The 23,355-nt window shown below is 35.5% G+C and overlaps 1 protein-coding gene across 1 annotated transcript in view; it reads left to right on the forward strand.

Annotated features, from left to right (window-relative positions):
- CEP128 (centrosomal protein 128) overlaps positions 1-23,355 on the forward strand; it is a gene marked incomplete at both ends in the record, with an annotated part of 126,339 nt that overhangs the window by 84,687 nt on the left and 18,297 nt on the right. Inside the window, 2 exons of the mRNA XM_081999988.1 lie at positions 9,587-9,636; positions 15,652-15,675. Of these exons, the coding sequence (XP_081856114.1) occupies positions 9,587-9,636; positions 15,652-15,675 (74 nt within the window). The remainder of the gene's footprint in view (positions 1-9,586; positions 9,637-15,651; positions 15,676-23,355) is intronic.

Consider the following 23,355-nt stretch of genomic DNA (forward strand, 5'->3'; position numbering starts at 1 on the left):
AGGTTTTAGATATTAGGTGAAATGTTGCCAGTCACTGAAAGTTAAAGTGTTTACCAGCTGAGCTGGTAAGTCTCATTTCTGTATCATCAGGGGACAGTACAGCAACAGGACTGGCCCACCAAGAAAGAAATTCAAAGCCTAACTACAGCTGAGAAAATTAGGAATAAGAGTTACTATTATGGCTTTCTTCCTAATTGCCAACTTACAGTTTCTTGCATCTTTCTCTAAAGCACGTGTGGGGAGATGGGGTGTTATGTAACTGCTAGTTGCATTATATTGCTGTTTCTAATGCCTGTCTAATTACGAAGAAGGAACTTCTGTAAATCTGGGGAAGTTCTCTGTTTTGCAATGAGACACACTGATCTTTGTGTGTTTGTATGCTTGGTTGAAGTAAATGTTTTCTTAGAAGCTGTTTGGGTCTTAGTGATACATAGGGCCACCCGGTAGAATTAAAAGCTTGCTTAAAGCATTTATCAACGACTGAATCCCAGAGAGCTATAACTTTTTTGTGTGCTTTACTCTTCTGACACTTTGTTAAAATTACCAAGCCACTAATAGATACTTTTTTTCCGAATCTGGTAGGGAAACTTAATTTCAGGACTGGTATCTTTCAGCTTCCTATCTTACCTGCTGTTCTTTGCCACAAATGTTGAAAATGGATTGTTTACCTCTGATCTTCAAACAGACCAGTGAGGAAATGCACTTCTAAGCTCCAAGGAATTACCCATCTCAAGTAACAAGTGTCCTTGGCTTGAAAAGCTTTCTGTTTTGCAGCTGACAGCCTCCTTCAGTTTGCCCAGTTACTCCAATTTAAATGAGTTGTACTAGCTGCTTCAAAAAACTTGATACCCTTAATCTTTGATTCTTCCTTAGCTGTTAGGTCCAAGATCAGTTCTGTGTATTTTTGCATTAAGATATGCAGCTGCCTTTCAGATGTAGCCAAAAGGAAATTTGCTGATATGCATAAATATGGTTGGGATGATAAACATCAAAAAAAGAAAAGCCTAGGATATTAAGACAGAGAGCTCGGTGAAGAAAGTGGCATTCAATTTCCTGTTTTGTCATTTATGTGTGCCATACCATAATTTTTATGTAGCTGCTATGCCCATAAACATATCAACATAATTTTCTAAAACAAGAAAATACAAATTATCTTTCCAAGTTTGCATTTGGTGAACAAAAACAAATTAAGTTTCAATTTCTTTCTGTGTAATCGTTGAAGATTTTATTCATCATGAGAAAGGAAGTGTTTCTCCATTCAGGAGAGAATTGTAACAGTTATATATTGTATGCAGTGACAAAACAGAATGTTCAACGTGTTTTGTATTTAAAATGTCAACTATTCTGAAGACTTTATTTTGAGAACATTTCTTGCTATGTTTTGTTATATAACATTTATATAATGCTGATTTTTTTTTTCTTTCCAGATTATTTAATAGGGTTTCTAATCAAAACTATGGGAGAAAAACCATTGGTCAGTAGCTTGTGTAGGTCTGTGATACAGACAGACGTGTGATCACAGCTCCCACAGAAATCCAAAATAATCATGAGCTAGTGGGTCAAATTGCAGTTTCCCATTCAATGGAGCCATTTAGTGTCACTGCAGACAAAAGGCTAAATTTTTGCTTCTGTTTCACTCCTGTCTGTGCTACCTGCTCCTTCCCTTCTTTCATGTCTGCTTCTCATTGGACCTCTCTATAACCTTCTCTTCTTATAGACATCATTCTCATTAGACCTTGCTTGTACTTGAACTTTGGTTTTTTTTTTTTCTTTATTCATGTGCCACAAAGCCTAAAGCTTGACATAAAAGGAGAAAGAACTTTGGAGTAACAGAGGCCAGGAAAACATTTCAGATTTAAGAAAATTGAATGTCCGTATTGAAAGAATTCAAATTCTGAATGCTGACTGTCAGACATAGCCTGTGCACTCCAGAAGTGAGAATGTTTTGTGGTTCTTAATATATTGACCACTAGTCTCCAAACTTTTTTGATTGCATATTCCTATTAGTAAAAAATTTTTGAGCACGCACCCCTAATGATAATAAATACACCTATAACAAATACACATATATATTGATAATAAATAAATATACACACCCTTGGGAGTGCAACCCTACTGAGCTAGAAGACTAGTATTTTGTGCCTTGATCACATTTTCATAATGGAACCATCTCTGATCCAGAATAAGACAACATTTTTATTTTATCACATCAAGGTTAGCCTTCTGATATGTCCGTGTCACTGTGTGTTTCTTACTGGAACTTACTAAAGCATCTGGGAAGTGATGCTTCCTTTGGGAAGTTGTTCTTCAGTCATTATTTAACTAGAAACCCTAAGGTCCCGCAGGAGCTGTTTGGAATCCTCTACAGCATGTCTGTTGGTACACAAGAGTCAGTCGAAGGAAAACGATTGATTACTTGTAGCTGTTCTTCAAGATATGTTAACTATGTATATATTCACAACCCTCCCTCTTACTGCTCCTACAGTAGCTTTCAACTGAGAATCAATATAGTCCGGAATAAATACGGGAGACATAGTTTAACATCTCTCCTAGCTAATAAGGTAGATAATTGCTAAGGCATAATAAAATTCTGTGCTGTTGTCACCTTTTGCGTTCATAAGAATATCTTTTGCATGGATTTCAGTGCACTTTAAGCCTCACATCATCTCTGTGAAGATAGGGAAATATTTTCTTTAGCCTTTTATAAATGAAGCACAGAAAATTTCCCAGGAAGATACTAACATGAGTGGCAGAGCCAGGAATAGAACTAAAAAGTCTTATGTAAGCATGAGAAAAAAATGTTACCATTCTTTTGATAAAGGCCTCTTCTAAAAATGTGTAAGCAGCACATTGGAACCTATAATTTTTTGTTTGGTAACCTTGTCGTATACTTTTCTGAATGTATTTAGTCTCATCTTCAGAGAAACTGTTCCAACACAAGCATATTTGGACTGTAGAAGGGGTTATAGCAACCTGGCATAATATCTTGTGTACTTAAACTGTGCATAGGAAATATGCAGGTATCCACTCTTGTACTTTTGAATTCAGTGTAAGGCAGACAGTGTAATAGTTCAAGTAGTGGTAGGTACAGAAGGCGATAGATAGAACTGATGAGGAGAATTTAGGACAGCTTCTTGGGACAAATGAAAAGTTTCTGGAAGTTGCCATTAAAGTAAATAACATTTACCTTTTTCTGTCTTCCTGTCTTAATATCTACTTGTGCTTACTGTCTGAAGTAGGATGTAAGCTGCACGGTTTTAGGCCTGGCCCAGTAAGATATCACTGATTCATAAAAGTCTCATAAAAGTCCTGAGCACAAGTATGACTTGAATAGAAAATTATCTGAGAATCTTAAGTTGCACTTCTCTCTTTTCCCTCCCAAACGACTACACTTCCCTTCTATATGTTATCCTTTTCCCAAAAAGAATTAGCTTCTTTGCAAATGAGGAAATATAGACAAGGCCAGCACTGAAAATGTGAACATTTAAAAACAGTGTTTAAAAATATCAAACCTGCCTAAGCCTCAGGGAATAGAAAGAAAACACAGTATGTTCTGTTTTCTGCATAGCAATAAGTCTCTTAGGGAATCTGAACAGTGAACTGTTTCCTTCTCTCTTAGCTTCAGATGCCTTTTTTTATTCTTTGTTTTGATTGCGGGTGCTGCTGCACGTTAATGCAAACAAATGCACCGCTGTAGGTTTAAGAATCTGCTTTGAAGTTTCACAGCAAAAATAAAAGTGTATACCTAAAAGGTATCAAAAGAATGAATTAATTGAAAAACGTCAAAGTTTTGTGTGAAGTATATTCTTTTGAAATATTGACTGTTACTTACTAAAGACTACAGTAGCTAATAAACTGCTAGAATTTATAAAGGCAAAGAATATGGCAAAAGGAATCCCTTTTTTTCAATGGTGTTCCTTTGAGTTTGGAGGTCTTTTTACATGTGAATGAGAAAACTATTGATTTAGATACAGATAAACAGCTGTTTCATTTTTGGTGGTGATGAGCACTGCATTGATTGCAGTGGTGGTAACTGAATTATAGTCTTTAAAGATAGTAGCATGTGCTCAGTGTTAATATATGAGTTTGGTAATGGACTAGAAAGCTCTAATCAGTATTTAAAATCACTTGAGACTTTTTATGTTTAGCAGAAGCTACAAATAAAAAAAAAATGCAGTGACCATTGAGTCTGGCTCTGAAAACTCTTAAATGAAAGCTATTAACAATCTGAATACAACTCAAAAAAAAGCCGCAAAACTTTTGAGGTTTCTTCTTCTTTATCTTCGTTTACTAAACCTATGAATGTGGTGGGGATGAAAGTAGCAGGATAGAAATATCCTATATCTTAGAGATACTGTATGTTGTATTCAAGTCAAACAGTACAACCTTTGACTTCAGATTTATTTTTTTAAGTCTTGCTTGGGATTACATAAACACATTCTGAAATGCTCATAATTTATTGGCCTTGTTCTGCACTAGCAAAAATTAGGTTTTTAAGAAATACTTATTTCTCTAGAGCTCTCTTAAGATAATAACAAGTTTATATAGAAATTCCCTGAATGGCTTACATACATGGCCAGTACTGTTTCAATTACAGTAGTTTGAAGTGAGTCCCAGCACTGTTTTACATCTCAGTTGGTTTAGTGCCAGGGTGATTTGTGGCGTCTGGTCTGACTGTACAAAGGTCCAGCTTCACTGAAACATCTTCTAGTATTGAGTGTTTCTGGACCATGACTGTTGTCACGGTACTGTGAGGCCATTCACCAGAATCATGCTAACACAGGTACAGGGTGAAATTGCAGTTGTTTTGTCTCTACTAACCGTGAATATATCTATTCTGGAACATTTTGCTTAAACTGGTTCAATTAGAAACAGCTTAATTCACCCCCAAATATAGGGCCTTCATGTCAGATTCCTTGTGTAAAGAGACAAACCTGTAAGTGGTATAATACGTGATTAAACTTTGCTCTGTAGGCATGTGCAAGATAAGTAATTTCTAGCTGAGAGAAACTGGTTTATTCAGCTGCTTGAAAATTCCTTTAGACTTGATGGAAACCTGCTTGGCTGCCTTGTGCATCTGCAGGAATGCTGCAGTATCTGTTCAGCAGCTTTGTGGGAAACATATCCAAACGATGATTGAAAGCCACGGGATGTGTATTTAAAGTGAGAATGGTAGGAAAGACTTGAAATAAATATGCTACAACTTTTGATCAAAGCAAATTTAAAGATAAAATTATCAGGGTGTCTAATTAAGTGATTTCTCAAGAGTTTGCCATAAGCTTGTGTAACAAAACCTAAAGTTATAGGGTTGCAAACTTTGGGAAATCAAAAATAGTTTTACTATTGTATAATTGAAAGCCTTCACTTGTGTTTTGGAGAACTGTTCTTAGCCTGATGATGCAAAAAATATGTTGACACTTTTTTCCAAACTGCAATTATTTTCTGGTAATAACCTGGTATTGTCTTGCCACACAGTAGAGGTATTTTGTGTGCTATATGAGTTGCTATATAGTTTCCTGTGGGATCTGCAGCTGCTTCAGAGGGGTGAGAGTCTTGAGTCGCATCTACTGGCAGCTTGCAGATATCTTAGATAGTTTACAGAATATTAGCTGTGTATGCAGATCTGAATTGAAGTGTAAATGTCAACTTCAGAGTAATCTAAATCACATTTTAGGGTTTTTGACTATATGACGAGATATCTGTGACTTTAAGAACTGAATTTGTGTACAGTTCTGTAATTGTGAGTTCCCCTTTGCTAGAACAAGTTGTGAATTAGCAGGTACCCAATTTAAATTCCTAGTGGTGAACATACAAATCTGGTATGGATCCGATTTGTTGACTTTTCTCTGGCACTTCAATCTTCACAGAGAATGTGAAGCAGAATGCAGTCTATCACTATCTTCAGTTCTTCAGTTTCTTAAAATGGGAGGCCATACAGTGTTTAAAATCCAGTTCCTACTTAATGATTAATAATGTTTGCTGTTCTTTCTGAAATAAATCTGTGATTTTTTAATTCAAATTCTTGGAAAGTTGCTTGCTGCAGGTAATACATAGTCAACGTCCTGTTTCCCAGCTTTGTTACTGCCAGCACAGAGGTAAAGGAGTTGAACTGCTTTTTCACCTTCTTGAGTTAGTTACTGGCACATTAATGGATCAGCTAGGCTAAATAAGATAGTATAGTTGTTTTTTATGGATTCCAATCAATAAATATCTGCTCCTAAGTCTATTTTCTGATACTTTTCACCAGCAGTGAAAAATACAACTGGTGTGACTGTGTGTGAGAAGTCTTTCTGAATAACTGCATGGCTTTTCTCCTCTCTTATCTGAGAGTTATGATGAATAAAATCTTCATCTCCAGGATATTTGCACTGTTTTGCAACATACTATGTTGTTTCAGTGTCAGGCAAATGGTAAAAGATAATGATTTTTATGGAACGTTTTAAATAATAACCTGTGTTTATTGTGGAATTTTGATCAGATAAATCTAAGCCACTGTAGTATAATTGCAAGGACACTCGGGGTTCAGTGACGTGTAGCTAAATGAGATATAAACTGTAGGTGATTTGGAGTTCAACCACTGTAAATAAATTATTTTTGTAAAACTTTACGAAAGTATGGTCCCTAATTTTGCAGACAATATCCTGAATGTGCTGATGATTTTGAGTAGTATTAAACAACTGAAACATTTGATTTTTTTGACTAGTTTTAGCTTATAGTTTGTTATAGGATTGTGAGCTTCATATTGAGCTAAAATTTAAAAAGGGAAATATGTTGATGAATATCTTTATTGCTAAAAGTAATTTCTCTTGTTGTCTTTTTCCATGTATTATTCATCTTTTGGGAAGAACCATCAATGCCTGAAGGTGCCTTTGTAATGCTTTTTCATTAATGATGATTCTTCTAGACAGTCTATAAATTGATGTGTTATGTGCCCCATGAGAATAATGATATATTGCTTTGAAAAAAACCAAGAACCCTGTGATTACATTAGGCCTTGAAAGATGATCATAGCAAGATTCTTCACAAATGTAGAAACTCATGCCACTGTGCAAATTCCTTAAGGAAAGAAAGTTATAATTAGAGAAACTCAGTCTGTTCACAGGATGAACAAAAGAAGCCCCCACTAGAGATAGTGACCATCTTTGCTATATTACAGACGCGATACATTCTCCATCGTAAACTTATTGTAGTTTTATTTTCTGGCACTGAATATATAAAACAAGTTTGCACAAGAACTTAAATGTGGGAAGTGCTTTACAAATTATAAAACAAACTTACAGAACTTTTCAGATCAAGTAAGCAAAAATATTCTGTCATTATAAATAGCAATGTTTAAAAGAATGATACAACATGCTGTATTTTTATCGGAATTTTTGTATGGCTGTTTAATATGTATTGCTTTAATTTTTTTTTTTTTTGCTTTAGCTTTGGAGAAAACATGCTATTTTTTTTAAATGGAGTACTAAATGGAATCATAAGTTTAAAAGCAGAACTTGGTTCTCAAATATATGGTCATAAAGGGCGACTCTGTAAAGTAGGTATATATTGTCAGTTAAATGATACCACTTCAATACCTACCGGCCCTTCTGGGGACAGAGTTTTACGAAGAAACCTGCAGGACAGCCAATTTACGCAATAAAGTAAATAGATTCTAGATGTTCCTAATTTCAGATGCAGAACTTCCAAATCTAGAGACTGTTAGCAGAAGTTGACTCAATTTACCTTACATTCTTAAAAGACCTTTGAAAAGAACCTTGTAATAACATCCTTTTCACTTACAATCATGTCTGTACAACAGAATCTCAAATATTGCATTAGAATTAAAATAAAGCAAAGTGAAGTCTAAGAATCTTTTTTTGGTCAGATGGAACATGGGGAAGAATCTTTCATTTCCAATCCCTTTCTCATAGAAGTATTCATCCCCCCCCTTTTTTTTTTTTGAAGCTAGTATTGCAATACAAATTTTTACCAACTCAGTTACAATACTGGAATATACCCAATGAAAACATACAGGGCAACCACTTTCCAAACCCAAATTCTTGCACTAACTAATGTTGATGGCAGCACATTTAGCTACAGTAATTTATAAGGCAGTTGAGTGACTGTACTGGAAAGCATACCAAAGAATAATCCTGAAAAACATGAGTATGCCAAAAGAAAGTGAAGAAACAGTAATTTTATTAGTTTTAAGAAAAGATTTGAAAAATCTGTATAGAAGCTAGGAAGAAAGAACAGCAAATCAATATATCTGCTTGTGAAAGGACTAAAATTTTGTACATGTTATCTACATTGCTTTTAAAGGACTGGTGCCTGAAAATAAGTCTCAAATGATCTGCATGCAGTCAGAAATGCATAATGAAATATGAGAAAAAAGGTAACAGGCTAAGGTGCACACAAGGAGGCTTCATAATGAGAGAAAGGAGACAGAAAAGTAAAAGATTAGAGAAATAAAGGAAAGAAGACAAGTAGAAGAAGTTTGTAGAATATTTAAAGTAGTTTCTGTTGTAAATCATTGAAGCTAATCTTTAATAACCGAACTAGGCGTTCATCAGTAATGTTTATTTCTTAAGGGACTCTACACAGGTACTTCCAGTTAGCTCTTCTGTACTTGGATGCTGAGGGAATGAACAGTCAGAATTCAGTCCTACAATATTGTCAAGGCAATTTCATAATCTCATAACTCTCCTAATTGCTAGCAAACTGGAGCGTATCTTGAGTCAAAGTTGTTCTCTGGCTTACTTAAAGCAGTGCTCTTGTGCAAAACTGATGAGTGAGCTTCTGATAGTTAAAATAGGAATAAGTCTGCAGCATGTGTTTTTTTTTTTCCTATGACGCAATTGATCAAAAATATAATTTTAGTCATAAAAACATGTGAATGAAATAAAATAGAAAAGGAACTCATGGGACATATCCCACAGAACTCAAACAGAAATTAATTTCTAACATGAAATATTACATATGTATGTGTATGTGCCAATGTATATAATTGTCACACTAGTGAATACAAGATAATACGATTTTATGGTGTAAAGAATATAAAAAACTTTTCTAAAATGTTTCTTACAGTAAACTGGCTATTTCCATTATCAAAAATGTTCCATTTTAGTGAGAGAAGGTAATTATTATGATAAAAGTCAAAATTGTCTGCACTCATTTCCCCAGAGGATGTTGGTTGTGTAAAGTAACCTAGAGTAACTTTTCATATATAATTGCATAGCTTTGATGATCTACTTCTGTTTTAATCAATTTTCAGAGTGAATCTCTTTTTGATATTTTTTTTTCATTCAATTCTAAAAATATACCAAAATATTGATTTAAGCATAGGCAAGTTTTTCTGTGAATTTGAATGCTTTTTTTTTTCCCCCCAGTCAAACTGTCGTCTTGTGGCTGTTTTTAGTCACCGCAACAGCCCATGCTTGGAAACAATCATATCACTGACACGTTTCATCAGTTAGTTTAATCAGATGAAAAAGAAGGTTGTGAAAGCTGTAAAACAAACAACTCACTGGCTGTTTTACACGCTACTTTTTCTGTCAGGCCACGAGACAGGAAGTTGAATTTACAAGTTCCATTTTTCCATTTACAGAGCTACTAGAGAAGACTTTCAGAAGAGAGGAAGAAATGGGAGCTCTCCAGGTATGCTTTCTATTTAATTAACTAGCTATTCTTTTTGTCACCCTTAAAATTACTAAATTGTGTTACAACATTACGATTTTCTGAACTCCCTTGTCTCTTAAATTCAGCTCTGGAAATCTGTGCAGCACACTACAGACCTGATAGCTTGTAATACTCACTGCTGAGTTTCTGTCCACCAATTGAGTTGTGTATTAGAGAAGATTAAAGTAGTCGGCATTCTCCACTCATTCCATAAATCTAGTCCATCAGTGAAATGAATGCTGCTTTTAAGTCACACTATATACTGAAGTTGCTTTGTTATACTTCACTGAAACTGTATGTGAATAGGGGCAGTGCAAATCTGCATTCAGAACTGAAAAAATGCTTTATATTCTACTTTATTGGTTGGGTTAGATTTTCTGGGTTGTGTTGCTTTCTTCTGTATCTGTGAATTAAACTGAAAGTAAAAGATTTTAAGTAAGTATTTTAAATCTCTGAAACATTAAATGTCCATATTAGCCTTCCTGATGAAGAAGGGACCAGTTGATATATGCTAGGACTTGATACAATATAGTAAATCCTCATTGTATGGCATCTAGCAGTAAAGCTGCTTGTGCTAAGCACTTTACATTTGCCCTTAAAAAGTAAGATTTACCCGAGGATCAGATTTGGAATAATATTTAAACATTACAGTCAAGGAAAACATACTCCTTTGAAATGAAAATGGCTAGGAAAGAAAAACTAAGCTGGAATGTCTAAATTGTGAGGCTTGGGAGGTTGTTAGGGAGCGTAAAGTATGTATTCTTCAGAATATACAGCAAACAATACCCGACGAATATAAAAAAGGTTCAGATGCAATATGTAGGGTGTATCAATGAAGCAGCATTCTATAAGTGTACTGGAAGCAGGACATTTATGAGGGAATTGATGAAGGTAAGACTGTCAAGGAAAATGAAATTATGTATCGACCTGAATTTTGATCATAGGAGTTTATTTGAAGATAAGCCTTCTCATATAATACATAAAAGGCATTTTGAGGGCTAGAGGTATCAAAGAGTTAGTGTAGAAACAGTTTGATCCAGTAAGGAGAGAGAAGTTGCAAGACCCAAAAGTTACACAACACACCAATCCAGCTGTTTCCTGTTCAAACAAAAATCTTGGCCTAACTTTCTGGCAGCTCAAGTTCAACAAGGCCGAGAGCTTGTCTGCGCAAGCAGTTTACACAGGTGCATATCTAGTTACATCAATGTAAAAAGATCTCCTTTCATGTGAAGCAGTTCTGCATCTCCTTTCATGTGAAGCTCTATAGTTGACAAATTGTTCTAATGATGTTACCTCTGCTTGAATGAGGAGTAATTTTATACTGCAGAAAGTTGCATCATAATAGTGTCTTGTATGCATATATGTGCTTGCCTGTATTTCTGATGGTCTGTCAAGTTCCTGATTAAATTGCTTTATGTCCTTCCCTAACTGGCAGTTCTGGTTAAGTGTGTGACTTGTACTACTCTGACTGCTATTTTTTCATTCAAGTGCTTTATAGCAGTTTTTTACTCCCTCAGGTGCCCGTGTTTTCACTGCCGAAGTACCCAGGAAAAACTTCCATTATTTTTCTTGATAGTATTATGTCCAGCTTAGTCAATATGTTTCAAAATGTTCTAGTCTGTTCTTGTCATGTTGTATTCTAAACTTGCAGTGGTTGAATATGTGCAACTTTGCTAGCAAATTGTTGTAAAAGCCAACTCATGTCATCATGACTGAATCTCCCCAAGCTGTTGCATCTCAATACATAAAGCATAGGAAATGAGAGGAAAGTGAGAGTTTCATTACATATGGCATTTCCTGGAGCTGAAACTGGCACTCTTATCCTTTTGTTAACCAGGTGACATGGAATATTTGTTTTTTCTGAGCCCCTTCTTCAACAAAACATGTGTATAGTTGGTTAATGTATGAATGCTTTCATTGAAGTAGATTGCTAGAAGGTATTTGTCAGATTAAGGACCACTAGCAAATAAAATAGTACTCTTTGCTCCCAAGGCCTACAGTCCTTGGATAGGATGCCCCTGGTATTAGGTCCTGTTCAGTTAGTCCTTGGTTCAGTAGACAGTAGGTCATGTTGATTGTTGCGGTTTTTTTGTCTACAGTTCCTGGAGTCCTGTTTTGATAAATACCTTTCATAGATACAGAGAATTATATGTAGCATGTTCAGGAAACAGGCAGACAGAAAGATTGTATGTTTTAGACTATGGACAGTCAATTGAAAGTAGTCAGGTTATCATGGTTGAAGGAGTTATTTCTTGTGACTTGAGCCATGAATGCTGACCATAGCCCTAGAAAATGAGGAAATCTTCTGTCAGAAATCTGTGTATTGCTGTGGGCAAATGATGACTGGAGATACCATGAAGTTCTTTGCCATGTCTCTGCATCAAGGGACAAGAATATTCCCCAGAGCTAAGGATGTATGTTTTATTACTCTCTTAGTTTGCTCATTTTTTGAGGGGAGACAAAGAGCACCTTTTGTTAAAAATAATTTGAATGAAGTACAATTAGTGCTTCTACAATGCCATCAGCTGAAAACCACAAAGGACAGAAAGAAAAAAGCAATTTTATGAGGATTGTTCCTGGAAGTATTGGGCTAGTAGTTTTCATGTGTTTCTCTAGTCAGGGAATATGTTGGACTGCAACTAGCATGACAAAGACAAAATACTTAAGTAGATAGTGGGAATCCTTATAGCTAAATCTTTCTACGTGAACCTGACTCTTGTCTCGTGTCAAAATGGAAACTTTATGTAACACGTGCAGTTCTTTGATACAGGGTGTTTTGGGAGCTAGGAGGCTGATGCTTTGGGTAATGTCACTGTATTCTTGGTTTTTCATATAGAACTCGTTGCATGCTTTTGACTAGAGTTTCTATGTTATACATAAGTCTATGTATGAGTTATATATGAGAGTTTATATATGTTCTATGTTTTCATTACACATATGCTTGCCATTCGTTGTTACATGTGCACTCATACTCATCATAATACAATTTTTAGCTTGTGAGGAGTCTAGATCGCTTTCTACGTTCCCTGTGATAGCCAATCCAAGAATATAACCTCACTTCTTTTCTTACTTCAGTGGAAGAAAAAAGGCTCTGATTATAAGATTTTCACCCTCCTTTTTGTGAAAACTGTTCCATGGTACAGAAGATTGCATTCATGAAAATAATGTGCTATGTATGATAATTGCAATATTCAACTGTATGGATGTTCTCTGGGATTCGCAAGCCATTTTCATTTGCTTTGGAATTAGTGACATGCTAATATAAATTAAAGAATTAAATATAAAATACAGAATCTTAATTTGAAAATATATTGATAATATGTAAATTATCTGTTATAAAATCACATGCTAGTCTTCAGAAAATTATCTGCTGAGATTTTAAGACTTAATTCAGTTTTAAGAAAGTGTCAGCTATATCTTGTGCCTTATTTAATACGAGTCATTTTGAAAACACTATTCTACCATTGGAATCATCCTACTAATACACTCACTCTAAGACTTTTTTTTCAAAGTAGTCCTTTTTAACTGAAGAAATTTATATCTGAATTGCTGTTTGCTATCGCCACAAATTTATGAGGTGTGTAAATGCCATCTTTTTTAACAGTAATGAGTTTGGGTTTTGCTGCAGAACCCATAAATAAATATGAATGCATGTAATAGCCACTGCAATTTTGTAAAGAAATGAGCATCTCAAAATAAGTATTTTTGAGTATTTCACATAATATTTTTTGTCCTGAGTTTGTTCTGATGTACTGAAATACTCAGTCTGTATCTCAGACTTGCTTTCAAGAAAGAATAAAGACTTTAGTATTTAATACGCTACCTGTTCTGAGGAAACAAATTTAGTGAAATTCGCTAAACTTTTGCTTATGCAACACTGTAGATGGAATCCCCAAATACCATGTATTGTGATGGGCACTGAGCAAACATTTCTTGATAGACAAGTCGAAGTTAAGTATTCTAAAACCTCATATTATTCTAGTTTTACTGATAAGAAACTAAAACATAGGTGAAATAAATCTATAGGAAATTTGAGACATGTATCAGAGTTTTTTTTGATTCCCAGCTCTTAGAAATAAGATCATCCTTCATTTTGTTTAAAAAAAAAAAAAAAGCTTACATTTTTGTCTATTCTTTTTCAAACCCACTACTTTGAAAGATAGCGTAACTGAAAGTGATGAGGAGTGCATTTTTTTTTCCTCTCCGTACTTTTGTTTTATTGTTTATCATCAGTTTATGCACAGGGAGTTTCAAACCACTGTGCAGTTCCAACATCAGCCAGTTTAGTGGCATCCACTGCTGGCAAAATGTTAGCATTTTTTTTAAACACTTGTATTCTGACAGTGCACTAGATTTCCATCGAACTTGTTTATGTGTGCATTCATGTTTTCCCTTTAGATACTTTCTGTACATACTTTCCTGGATAGTCTTTCTTGGGTTTTTTTGTACATCTTCAAAACTAATTAGTCTTTTCCAGATGCTATTTTATTTATTTTTTCCCAGCCTCACTTGATGGAGTTATTTTTTCTACAGTATATTGTCTCATTTTCAGCCTATGGTTTAGAATTGTAATTAAGGGTGAAATTATTTTAAGTGGATGACGAAAACTAATGTAATTTGCGCCGCAAACATAATTCAGTGAATGAGCTTTAAACATTTCACTAGGGTGAACTGTGTCTTCTTTTCAAAAGATTGTATGAATAAAGTTAACCCTTTAGTAATCCAAGGGATGCTGTTTTCACGCAAATATGTACATACACAATATGTAAATACTGGTTTTACACAAATACGTACACCTGTTCTATTACTAAACGTAACCCTTATTTTAAAGTTTCTTAAGACTGTAATAACTCTAGAAGAGTCTCTAACTCATTTCTACCTAGTCTTAAAAAAAAATAAATTCTTTCACATTCTTGGAGATGGCAAGAACTGTTTCCGGCTCCCAAATTCTTCCACTGGTCTAAGAAATTTTTGTTGTGCCTGTTGCTTCCAAATTAGGGAAGTCAGTTCAGACTTGTCTATCTTTGGATGCTGCAGGAATAAATCCAGATTATTACAATCATTTTTACCTGTTAGGGAGGGATAGAACAGGAAAAAGTATAAGGATTTTTAGCCTAATTGACCCAGAAAGGGTGGGGGGAAGCTCTCTCCCATACTTTCAAAAAGGTAATATTTGAGTAAGGTAAGAGTTCCTCTAATGTCTTCATGGTCAGGTACTCTAAATGTGGGTTCACCTAAACACTTGAATTTGTGTTTTCTCAGATTACTTTAAAATATCGTACCTCGTCAGGACGTAGTGCCAGAGTATGTGATCTTGATTTTACTAGCTTAATATTTTTCTTAAAGATACTTTCAAATAGAAAAGGAATGTTAAAATATATACAGTAAACTTACAAATTCTGGGATCTCTATATATTGTGCTGGATTAAAACTGACACAAGCTTATTTTATTTGCATTTTATTTTTGTCTGACATTAGACTTTGACTAACATCATCTTGTTATTAATAAAACATTCTTCAGAGCTATTTCTGGATATTAGAATAATTACATGGAATTTACTTTTTAGTTTTCTAAGGAAATGCCTAAAAGAAAACTAAACCAGATGCTAATGTGACATGGACTCCAAAACTGCTAGATTTACAGTCACAGATGATAAAAAAAAGAAGTCAAACTTTGGGACACATAAGAGTAAAATCAAGAATATTGAAAATCTAATGGTACTATTTGGAAATAAAAATATATCATGGAGTAATTTTTTTCAAATTCTTTCTTACCTTTTTTCTGGGGAGTTTATTTTCATTGGAAGAAATTTCTAAGTATTATAAATGGGTCAGAGGCCCAATTAAGTCTAGCACTTCCTATTCGGTGAGATTTTTACAAAATACCATGCATATGGCCAGTAAAAAATTAAAATTAATCCTTTTCATCATTGTTCAACTTACGTTGCATTTATATTCTTTACTTTCTAATGGCATCTTCTACTTCATTTTTAGGAACGTATTGTGGCCTTGGAAGTGGTAAGTTTCTTAAATTCATTTCCAAACCAATCACAATGATATTGCTGATAATTTTTCTAAATTATGAAAAATACTATTTTTATGTATTTAAAAAAAAAAAAAGGCTTCAGTTCCAGGTTTTTAAGAGAAGATGTGATAATTTTACACTGCACCTTCCTGTGTAGGTTTCTACTACAGTATTTGAGCACTGGTTATATGAAATACAGTGTAATGTTGTAGTTTTTCTGTACAGTTCAAGCCTGATCCCATCCCTTGGAAAAGAAATGTCATGGATTTGAGCCATACAAAGGATTTTATTTTTCTATTGCTAGCACTTCCAATGGTCGAGGTCCACGTTGCAGATCTATTAATTTCAGTGACTCTTACGTGTTCTTTTTACATGTTTATGCTGGGAGGTGCAGACAGAATCTGCCCACATCAACACTGCAACTAAAGTAATAAAGGAATAGCATTTTAATGATTAATATAATTTAATAAGATATTAAGTTGGAAGGACAAAAGCCGTCATGCATGTACATGCCGTGAATGCAGCTGAATTATCCAGATATCCCAAGCTTGTAAGTCTATCAGGTGGAATAGCTGGGATGGGTCTTGGCTTGCCCTAGCATTTCTGAACCATGCTTCTTTCCTCTTATATAGGCATGTCCAATAAGACATCACACAATAGTATGTATCAGGTCCGCAGTTTCTTTTCATTGGAAATCCAGAAAATTTCAGCTAAAGAAACCAGTACTGAGGCAATATCAAGGCTGCAAATATGAACTTCTTAAATTTGCTTGTGCAAGTTACTATTTTATCCTTCCTGATTGTCTGTGCATGTCTGAAAACAGCTTCCAATTTTAAAAGTGTATTTAAAATATGTTCAATATGTTTAAAAAAAAAAAGCTTGCATTCACACATAAAAGGCCCTTTGTAAATCAGAGTGCAGTGCTGGAACTCCTGCCTTGTGGGAGTTGGGAGCTAATGCTCAAATTCAGTGTCCTGGCACTTCACATAGTGCTGTGTAAGTGTAAAGTGTTGCCAGGACATTAGTTCTGTTCAGGAGCATCTCTTAACCATGATTTACTTACAGGACAACCAGTCAGGCATGTATCCACTGCCATCTGTTTCTCACAAACCATGAGTTAAACTGCCTGCAAATGCCTTGTCCTTTCTGCTTCCAGAGCCATTTTGACACAGGCAGAGGGTAACTGCTTGCTAATAGTACAAAGTCATACAAATTCAATCCGTATTTCATGGCAATGTTTCTTTCTATTTTTTCTGGAGCCTTTCTACTTACTGTATTTTTAATCTCTTCTACTTTAAGAAGGAAGATTTGTAAGTTATTGTTCAGATAGAAGAGGAAGTGGGTTATTATCATTAGTAATATATAATTTTCTTTCTTAATGCAAGCTGGGAGGTAACACCTGAATGCAAATTTGGCATGCTAAATCCTAGAGCTTGAAGTCAATCACTGCTTTCATTATTGCTGACATTGGAAGATGTGTAATGTTAAGCACTGAGATTGCAGGCAAGAAAAGTATGGTCATCACTAAGGCTGTCAAATGCTCCCAAGGCACTCACTTTTGCCGTAAAGTTCCTCTATGATGTCAGGCAAATCACTTAAACTAAATTTTTCACAGACTGTTAATTACTTTGTTTCCTCATTTTCTGCATATCTGTGACTTTTGAGGCCTGATTTTCAGAAATGCAAAATTTTAATAATAGCTAAATTCAGTGGGAGCTCTAGTTATATATATTGCTGAATATACTTAAGAATCAGATGTTAGCTGATCGTGAATAATAAGTGGTCTCTGTTTCAGATCGGAGGATGATAGTGTTCTCTCTTTCTCCTCCCTCCCTTCACTGATCTTAAAAAGAAAAGAAAATACACACAGAGTAATACTTACACGATCTGAATGTGCCAGGTTGAGCTATGATAGAAAAGCCCTTGAGCAAAAGGATGAATAAGGCTTGCCATTTAAGGGATCCTTAAGAATCCTTACATTTATAGTGTGTATACCTGCATAGCTGTATATCTATGCAGCATTTATAACAATGAGTACATAATAGTTATGGTACTCATATATTTGTGTAATTTTCTTATCTGGTATTTGAGTGTTCAGAGTGTGACACCAAAAAAGTACAACCAGTTACATATTTTGTGATTTCATCCAGGCTATAGAGAATGGAAACAGAATAGAGAAATAAGGTATTAAATTCAAATTCAAACAGAATCCTTAGAGAAAAAAATGATTACGTTTTTTAGAAAAAGTATTTTCTTAGGAGAATTTTGACAGAAAGGTGGCAGTACATGAGACTCATGAAATGCAAAATACAAAAAGGGGCAAGAGAGGGAAAAGCCAGCATCCACACATACACAAGCTATACGACATGCATAGGAAAGCATCAACTCTCCAGAGATGTTTTTAAACTCTGAGACCGTGGGATGGCTGAGTTAGGAATCTCGTCTGCATTTTCTTCAACAGCATTCTTATTCTGTCTAATACTGGGAAGACATTGCTCTGTACAGGAATAGATTAAGCTTAGTGCAGAACTGTCTGAGATTTACCACAAGTCTGAAGTCTCTGGTAGCCACTTTTAAAATTGTTTGTGCCCAGCACGTACCTTCTTAAGCAACAGAAAAGACATGTACATGTAACAGTAAATGCATTTTTTAAATCTTTAGATTAAGGTTTTAACCTAAACAAACTGCCTGTTTTACATGATGACCTGAAAACTGTGTACATGTACATATTGTGAGAGGTATATTTGGCAGCCCACTCTGTTTCCTTTCTCTACAATCTACTAATTTCTGCCTCCTGCACTTGCCAGTAAAATTGTTGTAGTAGCCATGTGATGAACTTGGCAACTTAGGCAGGAAAAAAAAAATGGGAAAGAAATGTGACAAGAACCTAAGGAGATTCTTTTCAGAGCTCTGGGTGAATAAACCTTCCAGGCCTAACTTAATTTAACTTGGTGATTTTGTGAGTTGCAGCAGACTAAGGGGGTCCTTTGCGTCATCTGTGAGCCCTGTCAGCTCCTTCTCTTCTCAGCAGTCTGAGTGGAAGCTCTATCTCCCACCCATGACTCATCCTGTCTGCTGCACCCGACAGTTTCTTGGATCTTCTGTTCCTTAGCCAGCTCACATGGTTCCCAAGTGCTGTGTTACCATCCTCCTTCAGGACATGACACCTGATCTGTTCACTCCCTTAAGGAACCTGAGCACAAATTGTACCCATCACAAGAAGCTTTTGGATTTTTTGGCTCTTTTTCTTCAATCAGATCAGTTCTACAGTATAATTCAGTAAATAGGTAAACCACTTCTTGCTCCAGCAGGTTGCACAGGACAGGAGCAGAAGCTGGAAGGTAAGAAGGAAGAACAGGGATACTTAGATTCACTAGTGGATATAAAAGGAGCTGAAGAACCAAGGTGTATTCTGGAATAATCCTTCAACTCATGAGAAGTGCCAGGGGTGTAACAAGTACAGGCAAAACTGAGGTTTTGAGTACCTAGAGATCATGTGTTTTGTTTGGCTCTTTTTTTGGTTTAATAGTGTTTATTAAAGTGAATTTAATTATTACATAGCTATTAACAAGTAATTTTCCTGATTACTTTAGTAATCAATTATGTAGTCTGATGTTTTGCCAGAGTGAATATGATTTAACTTTTAATAAGGTGATTTAGTTTATTCTTGAGTGTAGCTTAATTCTTACATAGAGGATTTGGCTCTATAGGATTTCTAGACAAAGGTGTATGATTTTCTTGGGAGAAAGTCTGTATTATATTCTCAGATGTAGCTACAATGGGAAGTGTATCTAATTCTCATGAAGAGGTCAGGGTGCATTTTGTAGGTGCACACTGCTACTATGCCATGCTTTTGACTTTAGTGGGTTTCTGTAAACTACATCATGTTCTTTGTGAGCATAAGCTACAAGACAGATTCCTCTGCCTTAGTAATACTAGTCTGACATGAAAGACTGGGAAGTTTAATTTGAAATCAACCATGTCCTGAAGCTATTCCAGTGAACATATGCTTTCTATATCCTTTGATCAATAAGACCACTTGCTGCTTTCAGTAGAGAACCCAGAAGTGAGGTTACCACTTGCTTAGAATACTTGGATCAGACTTTTCTGGACATGATTCAACTTTTTGTTACAATGTCATAAATCTAAGTGAACTCCAGTAATGTTGTAAGGATTCTGCAAAACTGTTATTTAATATTAATTTCCTTTTCAGTATGAACATTTATGTACTTTGTTGTAACTCATATTTTATGTTCATGAAAGGAAGGTTTTTCAATACCAGTAAAACAAATTTCTGTCTGCACACACTCAGCAATGTAAAAGCTATTAGATTCTTGTACTGTAGTAGCAGGCTCAAATTTGCATCAGTTTTCTGATTTGTCACCCATTTTAAAAGAAGAATTGGAAGGGTAACAATGCCTAATGCATTTCATAGAGACATTATATGACTGCCTGACACTTTCCATTTTAGGGTGTGCTCTCTGTGTCTCTCAATGTGCCTTCCATCGATAAGTAAATCTTGCTGTTAGCTCTTGAGATTATTTAATGATTGCCATACTTTGTATGTGCAAATATTTAGGAAATCTTGAATCTAAGGGTTAATACTTTCTTCTTCCCTTGGTTTGCTTCTGTAGTGTCTTGCCAAAACTACCACTACATCAAAGGCCTTCTGGTCCTCCCAGAATACAGCCATTCTTTGATCTCAAAAACGACTGGGAGAGGAGCAGCAGTCTGTGATCCTCTGTCCTGCATGCCTCGCCCTTTCCTTTCCTTTCATCGGCGAGCCAGTGTGTCACTTCCCTTCACTGGGGGTGGAGAACTTTCCCAAGGTTCCCCAAGTCCTTCCTCTGCCACTACCACCAAGTAACTTCTGCTGCCTGATGGTGCTTGCAGCCAGCTGTTCCTTTTCCCTGATCATAGAATCTTTGGGTTGGAAGGGACCTTTAAAGTTCACCTAGTCCAACCCCCCTGCAATGAGCAGGGACATATGCAACTAGATCAGGGTGCTCAGAGCACCGTCCAACCTGACCTTGAATGTTTCCAGGGATGAGGCATCTACCACCTCTATGGGCAACTTGTTCCAGTGTTTTACCACCCTCCATTGTGAAAAATTTCTTCCTTCCATCTAGTCTAAATCTGCCCTCTTTTAATTTATGCTCACCTTCCTCATCCCTTCTTCCTTGATGTTGTCTTCCCCCCCTGCATGTCTATTACTCTTGTTGAATATCCTGCTACTTATCCATCCCCTGCCCCCTAATGGGTGCTTACTTGTTCTTTTAGTTTTTTGCTAATACAGCCACCTCTAGTTTTCTTCTACCAACATTTTGATTTTTTTTTTTTCCTGTAGAAATATTTTGCTGTGAAGAGTATGATTTTTTTTTTTTAACAATTGCCTTTCCCATTCATACTTATTTCTTATTTTCTGGCTGATTCTGGGATTTAGAGAGGGAAACAAAAATGCTGAAATAGATTTTTAAGATTCTGCACAACTTTTCTAATTTAAGGATTTAATTTAAGACTGTGTACTTGCACAAAGTTCACAAACTAAACATATATATGTATATTTCTAATGTCAATCTCTCTGATCCCCTTTCTCTCAAAAACTGATATATAGCAGTATTTTGAAATTACTCTCTATTATAAATGTTCTTCACTATTTTGTGAAAATGAATTACTAAAGTAATCTAAGGAAAAAAAAAACATTGTTACAAAAGTATATATACTTGCATTGAGACTTTGAATACTAGATTTGCAGATAAGTGTTATCAAGTATATCTTATTGTGTATTTGTTAAAAAATATTTAAAATATTTGCCTTAAGACTTTATTGCTAAACTGCCTGTAAGAGGCAGGTTACAAAATGTATCTAACTCTGTAAACTATTAAACTGCTCTTTGTTTGTCAGTCAGTATAACAGGTTTATATTTATTTAATGACAAATAATCATGGTGCATGTCTAACAACTGCTCTAATAACTTCATAGTTTCTCCAGTGGTGATATCAGTAATATAATATGTTACAGAATCACAAAATGGTTGAGGTTGGAAGGGACCTCTACAGGTCATCAGGTCCAACCCCCCTGCTCAAGCAGGGTCGCCCAGAGCCGACTGCCCAGGACTGTGTCCAGATGGCTTTGGAATATTTCCAAGGATGGAGATTCCATGACCTCCCTGGGCAACCTATGCCAGTGCTCAGTCACCCTCACAGTGAAAAAGTGTTTCCTTTGTTCAGACGGAGCCTCCTGTGTTTCAGTTCGTGCATTGCCTCTTGTCCTGGCACTGGGCACCACAGAAAAGAGCCTGGCTCCCTCTTCTTTACACCCTCCTTTGAGATATTTGTACACATTGATGAGATCTCATTGAGTCTTCTCTTCTCCAGGCTAAACAATCCCAGCTCTCTCAGCCTTTCCTCACAGGAGAGATGCTCCAGTCCCTTAAAGGATGTTAGTTGCCCTTTGCTGGACTGACTCCAGTATGTCTGTCGTGTACTGGGGAACACAGAACTGGACCTAGCACTCTAGATGTTTCTCACCAGGGCTGACTAGAGGAGAAGGATCATGTCCCTTGACATTTTGGCAACACTCCTCCTAATTCAACCCTTACATTCTCAAAGTAGAAAGCTCCCTTCAATATTGTGAAGATGTGTTCCACATGTTGCAAATATTGAACATTTTTGCCAGATTTTAATAACCAAAATCCTCCTCGTCTTCCATTAGAGAAAGTAAAAATCTGTGGATAAATCTTTATAATAAAAGATGTAATTCTGTACATATCGTAAGTTATTTCTCTTAGTTTAACTAGGAGTAGTAATATATAGTGGTCTTCACTCATTTTTTTTAACATAGTATGTATATGTATGTAAAGATAATCTTAGTTATTCTATCTGTTCTATCCACAAGATTCTCTTCAGCAATGTTGGCATTTCATCTGTAGAATGTGTATCTGAGTTCTTCCACAGAATATAGGATGCTTATGACTTGATAAGTAAGACATAGATATAGTGCTTTTTTTGTTTTATATATCACAAAACAAGTTAAAATTTTGTTTGACAGCGGACTATTGCCTAAAATGTTTCTAATGTGCTGCTAAATCCTTCATCTTAGATTTGAATGTTTTATATTTGATCAAATTATAACCTTAGGAACACAGACATCAGTTACACCTATTGATGGCACCATGGGCGTTTTTTTTTCTCTCTTTGTGCATCTTGTGATTAAAATGGGGACATCTATAAGCCAAAGTCCTAATTTTTTTTCCTACTCTGACACTGATTTGCTGTGGATCCTCAGTTAAATCACTTCTCTTTGTATTTAAATTTTTCTCATCTGTAAAACTGACCAATATTTCTTTTTTCTTATGAAGGCTGTGTTGATGGAATTTTTGTAATGCTTTCTGGAAGGCTTGATGAAATACTGTTAGTGTACAAAACATTAACGTAAATTACCTGTAAAGATTTTTAGCCTGCAAAGTTCCAGAAAGTTGAAGATAGCATTCATGAATGAATGACAAGGAAGTCTTTACACCTTTTAAGAATTTGGGCTCGCTAACGTTGCTTTACACACTCTGCATCTTCTGTTACATTTCTTTTAATTTCCAGTAATTATGTCTGGATGTCTTTGATCAAAATCTTAGTAAACGATAAAGAATAGTTTCTCAGAAACTAGTCCTGCGGACC

This window comes from Phaethon aethereus (assembly GCF_964289735.1).
Source record: "Phaethon aethereus genome assembly, chromosome: 5".
Lineage (NCBI taxonomy): Eukaryota > Metazoa > Chordata > Aves > Phaethontiformes > Phaethontidae > Phaethon > Phaethon aethereus.